At 29.1% G+C, this 7,237-nt stretch overlaps 1 protein-coding gene across 1 annotated transcript; it reads left to right on the plus strand.

Annotated features, from left to right (window-relative positions):
- Positions 1–2,259: 2,259 nt before the first annotated feature.
- LOC100244881 (annexin D4) lies at positions 2,260–4,559 on the plus strand. The gene is made up of 2 exons (XM_010647699.1): positions 2,260–2,430; positions 4,359–4,559. Exons 1-2 carry the CDS (start codon positions 2,260–2,262, stop codon positions 4,557–4,559), a joined length of 372 nt encoding a protein of 123 aa, XP_010646001.1.
- Positions 4,560–7,237: the final 2,678 nt, after the last annotated feature.

The following is a 7,237-nucleotide window of genomic DNA, read 5'->3' on the forward strand; positions in this document are numbered from 1 at the left end:
TGAATTGCATGCACTTGTTACTAATTAACAATGTGTAGAAAGGACTAGTTGGAATGTTGCACACAAGTACTACTTCCATAAATCTAATTAAAGATCTATTACTTCCTTGAAGTTGCTTCAATGCAAAAACCCTACTAGAAATTCTAACTCAGCTACCAAAAAAAAATAAAATAAAATTGTGGTTCAGTTAAAGAAGATGGAGTAATTTCCATCATCCGCACCTTAGTGATGGAAGCGCTATGTTCATCTTTGTAGAGGTTGGAAGTTGTGATAAGCGATGTGTTGCTTCTTGTACTCATCAATATCCAAATTATTTCTTCATGATAGCATAAACTATCCATGGAAAGCATTGTGAGGAATAAAAAGGCTATGTTGGAAAGTGTGGTTTTCATTCTTTAGAATAAAAAACACTTAAAAACATGTTTGACAAATGGTGATTTAAAAAACAATGTTGTTCTATGTCTTCTCAAAACTGTGTTTTCAGAGAACATATTTAAAGATAAAAACACTTAGAAGACATATGGAGAGCACATCATTCTCACTTGTTCTTTAGCAATGCTCCTTCTCTACTTGAGGCTCATCTCTACAAGCACAACTCCATTGGCATCGGCAACATCTAGTTACACCTTGTCCAGAAATTGTTTGATGATTTTTCTAGACCTAAAAACAATAGGGGAAACTTTATGATAAAGTAATACAAGTATTTATGTTTTTGTGAGTGTTTAGTTAGGTTGATAATTTTGGACAAATTTCCTAAGTGTCTCTTAACACAATTTTTCCATATCCTTCTTTGGACTACTTGCCTAATGAAGATCAAAATGTTGAATTTACTAAGGGACCAAAAGATGTAGTTAAGGTTGTAGATGGACGAAATGAATCAACCAAGTTTTTCAATTAGTTATTCTAGAACTATTTATTTCTTAAAAGAGTTGAGGAGGTCAGGACAACTTTTCTTGTCTAAGTGTTTAAACGCCTTGTTTCAATATCGATTTAGATTTTGGTCAGGTCGATTCAAGTTGCTTTTTTCTTTATGTTTTCTTAACCATTGGATCAAGGGTTTCGTTCCATTTAAAACCTAAAATTGATTCCTATTTTGGGAGGAGATACCTGCAGCCGTTCTCCTTCTCTCTGGAGCTCTCTCTATCCTTATCTAATTAAGCGTGTTGAGTTGTTAAGAAAATTCTCTTTTTGATCTTGATTTCCAAATTGTTTTCCATCAGATTTTCTTAAAAAATGGGTTGATTCTTCTATTCCATTCATCTTTCAATTTCCTATTTATTTAGGTTTTGGCTGAAAACTCATTTTCTTCTTCTATTCTATTCATCTTTCAATTACTATTTATTTAGGTTTTGGATGAAAACTCGTTTTCTTCTTGATTGAACTTGAAGAAGTCGAGGTCAAGCTTGGTGAGGACTTCAAGAATGTTCCAAAAGATGAAGGCATGCAGCTGATGGAGGTAAAGAAGGCCACCATTCTTGATGCCTACATCAAAAGAAGGAAAAAGAAAACAAACGAAGAAGGGAGAAAAATTATGTCTTTGCCAAATGAGAGCCGCACTCTCACAAAGGCTTTCTCTGGTTCTTTCTCCTTCTCCCTTGACTTTATTTTTTCTAAATCACAAACAACTGCATTCTTTTACATTCAATTTGTTTACTCTAGTTGTACTTATTGTGGTATGTTATTTTTTTTAATAATTCTAGTGAAAATTTGTGACAATATGGATGATTTCATGTGATCTCATGTCCCATATGATTTCAAATTGTTTCTTTGTTCTTTCATTATTAATATTGATTAGAAGGTTGAAATAATCTTGATTTACCTTTCTAGGAATACTTGGAGTTAACGAGAAATCAATGATGGAGATCTTAGTAAAATGGCGTCCAAAAGACTTGACAACTTTTAGGAATGAAAGTTCTTCCATCTTTCTTAAGGATAAATACTTCTTGTTTGAGAGATGGCAAGATTATCATATTGCATTTCTAGTAAAGGAATTTCTGCGTTTTCAGGTATTATATGTCCAATATAAAATTAGGTATTTATGCGAAACATAAAATTAAAGATATTTATATATTATTTTATCTTTTAAAAAAAATTAATTCTTATGAGAAAACAAAAATTACAAGCCAATTAGAAAAGACAAGGAGACAAATGATGACTTAAATATTGGTTTTTACAATAATATGATTAGTTTTTTAACATTTTTGTGGTCAGGATGTTGTGGTGCAATGGACCATGCATCCTTAGGAAAGAGATGCTCGCATGGCAAGGAAGGCTTTGGACGGACACCCTCAAGCATATGGCTTACTCATTGAACTTGCATGCATCAAATCATCAGACGGGCTCTTGGGAGCTAGGAAAGCATACCAGTCCCTCTATGGTGAATCCATCGAGGAAGATGTTGCTTCCCGAGTTGAAGGCATCAAACGCCAGGTTAGTACTACTTTTAGTTACGTTTTTTTTTTCTTTTTTTCTTTTTTGCATCAAACTATATTTGAAGTGTATGAGCATTATTTTTAGTTGTTTTATTTGAAAATAAAAATTGACCTAGATTAGTGAGATATTATGCAATTTTTAATCAAGTAAAGAGCATTTCTATCTTATTAATTTATTGAAGCATTTTGACTAATTATTTCTTAAAAAGATGGCATTCGTCTTTCTTTCTAACATATATTTTCTCCATAAAGTATGCAATTGCAAATGATCTTTTGAGCCTACTCTTCTACAATTGGAGTTTCGAACTTTTTTTTTGTCCCCATTAGTTGGACTCCTAGAAAGTCCTATAATTGTGTCTTTTCTCAATAATGGAGTTTTATATGGTGCAGTGTTGGTTAGGATACTGTGAGAGGTAATATATATAGTCATGTTAATGAACCAATCAAGAATTACTATGGTCATAATTATGTAAGATGATCATATTTAGAAAGCAATTTGGTCATATTTGAAAGGTAATTTAAGAGTCCGATTGATAGTATTTCTAGAAAGCACTTTTAGTATAAAAAAGAAATAAGAAATCTGTTTTTGAAGAAAAATCAACTGTTTGGAAAAATGTAGAAAACACTTCAAATTTTTTTTTTAAAAAAATCATTTATCAAGTGTTTCTCCAAAAAAATATACTATAAGTGACTTTTCAATACAATAAGTGAGTTTTCATATTTTTAGAAGTGTTTCCTAAATTTTACCAAACATCCAATTTTTTTCAAAAACTCTTTTTAGGCTAAAAACACTTCAAGAAGAAACACTGTCAAATATACTCTTAAAGTGTGTTTGGCAACTTAAAGTATTTTTAATGGAAGTGTTTTCTTTAGAAATATTTTTACAAAAACCATTTATCAAGTGTTTCTCCAAAAAAATACTATAAGTGACTTTTCAATACTACAAGTGATTTTTCATATTTTTAGAAGTGTTTCCTAAATTTTACTAAACATCTAATTTTTTTCAAAAACACTTTTTAAGTTAAAAGCACTTTCTAGAACTATTGTCAAACATACTTTTAGAGTGCGTTTGATAGTAATTTTATAAAATGTTTCTAGTCTTTCTAACACTTGAATGATATAAATTTTTAAGCATTAAAAATGTTAGAAACACTTCCTAAAATCATTGTCAAACGGGCTCTTAGTTTAATTATCTATCAATATCATCAAATATCAACTCAATAGTTGAGATTTCATTTTAGTTTGGTCCAACACTTCAAAAACTCCATCCAATAATCTGTACAACCCCTAAGCCTAACCATAATAAATTGGACTTCAAGCTTTATCATATTTTGGATCCAATTTGAAGTTCATTTATGGGCCAAAAAGCATAAGGTGGTGTTTGTTTTCTTACTTAATTTTAAATAGAAATTAAAACTAAATAGTGCTTAATATTGTTAAGTATTAGGTTGTTTGTTTTTTTAATATTTTATTTCTATTAAGCATTAAAAGGTAAAGAAAAACAACATGGTACTTTATCCATTTAGAAAAAGCCAAATATTTTGATTTTTTCTATTCAACCAAATATTTTAGTTTTTTCTATTCAACCAAAAATTTATAATAAGTCATGAAAAGTAAAAAAACAAACAACTTAAAGTCCAAAAGCAAATTGCTTTCAATAAAAAGCTAAAAAGACAAACACCCTCAAAGTCTTGTTCTTAACTGAACCTAGCCCATTGTATGTCGTAATTTGAAACTTGAAAGCCCATTTTGCCCACCAACCAAACATAGTTCTTTCCCTCCCACATCTTTGATTTTGGAGAGCTTTAATCAAACACATTCTCTCTAATGATAACTAAAAACTCATAACCACATAAAGAAACCATGTAACAAATATTATAATCAACATGAAATAATGTAATGAAAAATTGCTTCTTGTATCAACAGCTTTTGGTAGCACTTGTAAGTACGTACAGATATGAAGGATCACGAATTAGTGATGTGGCAGTTAGATCAGAGGCTGTAAAACTTGGTATAACCATTAATAGACAAGGTTATAAGAAGAAGCTATTCAAAGATGAAGAGATTGTAAGGATTCTAGCAACAAGAAGCAAGCCTCAGCTCAAGGTCATCTTCAAATGTTACTAGAAGACTTTTAACAAGAAAATTGAAGAGGTATAACATAATCATGATATTATATTTGTTAATTCTTATGGCCTGTTTGAAACATTAGAATATGAAATAGGAATAGGAAATCTATTCTATTTTCCAATCATTATTATATTTGAATTATTTAAAAAATGGAAATGAGAAGTAAAAAAAAAAAAAATGTGTTTCCATACATTTATATGAAAAAACCACCAAATGGGAACTCAAATTTATAAAATACAAATTTCAAGTAGTTATCTAAAAATAATTAGCATTTCATGCACTTTTGCTCAAATTACAATTTTGATCATTCAAATACTATATTTTAATGATATAGATACTATATTTGATTAGATGAGTGCATAAAACTTGAATCATTTTTACAAAGTTCCTATTTTGTAATTATTTTTATGCAAGTATATGAAAACACACTTTTTCCTTATTTTTACATGAGTGAATGTGTGAAAACACAATTTTTCTTAAGTATATATATTATTATAATTTTTTTTTTACATAATACACGTCATCCAACATTCCTATTGTATTTTAATTCCTCCATATCAAATGCACTTTTTATTCTTTACTTAAACAATAATAAATGAATAAAGTGAAAAAGAAAAAAAAATGAAAGGTAATTAGTATTTAACTTAAAAGTTAGTATTTGTTATCCTTCTTTGTTATTTTATGTTCTTTTTTTTTTTCTCTTTCTTTGCTCCTTTTTCCTCTTCCTTGTATTTCCTTCTCTTCCCTTTTCCTCTACTATTATCACTTTACATATTTGAAACACTAGAATAGAAAATGGGTATAGGAATAAAAAGAACCTATTTCATTTCCTATTTATTTCTTCTAAGTCCAAATTACTTATTAAATATAAGAATGAAATTAAAATTTCAATCTTGTGGATACAAAATTCTTTTTTTTTGTTTTTTGGATTTTAATTTTTTCTCTTTTACGTGATGTTATGATTTATCTTTATTTTTGTTTTATTTTCACATGCCAAATACATTCTAAGAAGTAATTAAATTGAAATATATACTTTGCTAATAGTTTAACATGTAAAATTATGGACATACAAATTATAAGGAAAAGCATATTGTTTTGAATCATGGAACATTATTTGTGTGGTCCACTCATGTGCCTTTTTTTTTTTACTCTATTTTTATTCTTATTCATTATATTGTTTTTAAACTCCAGTATTTTTTATAAATTCTTTTAAAAAAAAAAAAACAATTCTCATTCCTGTGTTACTTTGAACAATTCTTTTCATTTTAATATTTATTAGAACTCATTTTTCCTTGAATTAGCTTTCAAAAATATTCATTTTAATATAATTCCTCATTGTTTAGGATCTTGATGAGACAAGTTTGAAGAACACAATTTATTGCTTGTATGCTCATCCGATGTATTTCAGTAAGGTGAGATAAATTCACTATAACACATTAAAAAAATAATCTTTTTTTTTTTTTTGGTTGAAGCATTTCTTGGACAATTTTTTTTTTTTAATCTTAGATTTAAGATTCGGCAATGAAAGTTAACGCAAACGAGGATGAAAAAGAAGCCTTAACTCGAGTTATTGTAACCCGAGCCAATGTTGATATAAAGGACATTGCTGAGGAATATAATAAGCAATATGGAACTCCTCTAACCAAGAAGATTGAAGATGAACATTAATCAAGTTTAGGTTGTACATTAATCAATCTAATTGAGTGATATCTCAAATCAACTCAAGCTCTAATGTTGATGTCAATCCAACTAATCTAGCCTTAATTGCTTCAATTCATACATTAACAAGCATGCAAAAAAAAAAAAAAAAAAAAAAAACCTATTTATACCATCCTTGTAATGTTTGAAGTGTCTTGACTACCACATCATCAAGAGAGACATTGTTCCTCTTGTAGAATAGCTCTTTGATCACCTTCTAGTCCTTCTCAAGTCTCATAGCAATCACACAAAGTATATCTTGATCAAATTTGCTCTTTTTGTTGTGAAATATGTAAATAACATAATTCGATTGGGTTCTTGAAATCATTAGTTTCTACTAGTACTAGCTATCGAAATTTCACATTTGCAAATTATTTTTTAGGGTTTTTGATGCAACAAAAGGTTTCATGCAATGCAGGCATCAAGTGCCTATGGATTGGAAGTTCCTCGAGTTTTCATGAAAATAGATAGACTCAAATATGAATTGCATGCATTTTTTTACTCATTAACAATATGTAGAAAGGACTAGTTGGAATGTTGCACACAAGTACTACTTTTGTAAATCTAATTAAAGATCTACTAATGCTTCCTTGAAGTTGATTCAATGCAAAAACCCTACTAGAAATTCAAACTCAACTACCAAAAAAATTGTGCTTCAGTTAAAGAAGATGAAGTGATTGCTATCATTTGTAACTTAGTGATGGAAATGTCATGTTCATCTTTGTAGAGGTTAAAAGTTGTGATAAGTGATGTGCTGCTTCTTGTACTCATCAATATCCGAATTATTTCTTCATGATAGCATAAACTATCCATGGAGAGCATTGTGAGGAATATAAAGGCTTTGTTGGGAATTGTGGTTTCCATTTGTTAGAATAAAAAAAAAAAAACACTTAAAAGACATATGGAGAGCACATTGTTCTCACTTGTTCTTATTTGATGATTTTGCAAAGACCCAAAAACAATAAGGGAAGCTTTAT

Source organism: Vitis vinifera, chromosome 13, assembly GCF_030704535.1.
Source record: "Vitis vinifera cultivar Pinot Noir 40024 chromosome 13, ASM3070453v1".
In the NCBI taxonomy this organism is placed as follows: Eukaryota; Viridiplantae; Streptophyta; class Magnoliopsida; order Vitales; family Vitaceae; genus Vitis; species Vitis vinifera.

What these genes read in the sequence shown, in the direction of transcription:
- LOC100244881 (XM_010647699.1), top strand. Translation starts at nt 2,260, where the DNA reads ATGGCAAGGAAGGCTTTGGACGGACACCCTCAAGCATATGGCTTACTC. An exon ending in TTGAAGGCATCAAACGCCAG is followed by an intron (nt 2,431 to 4,358) that starts GTTAGTACTACT and finishes TTGTATCAACAG; the next exon opens with CTTTTGGTAGCACTTGTAAG.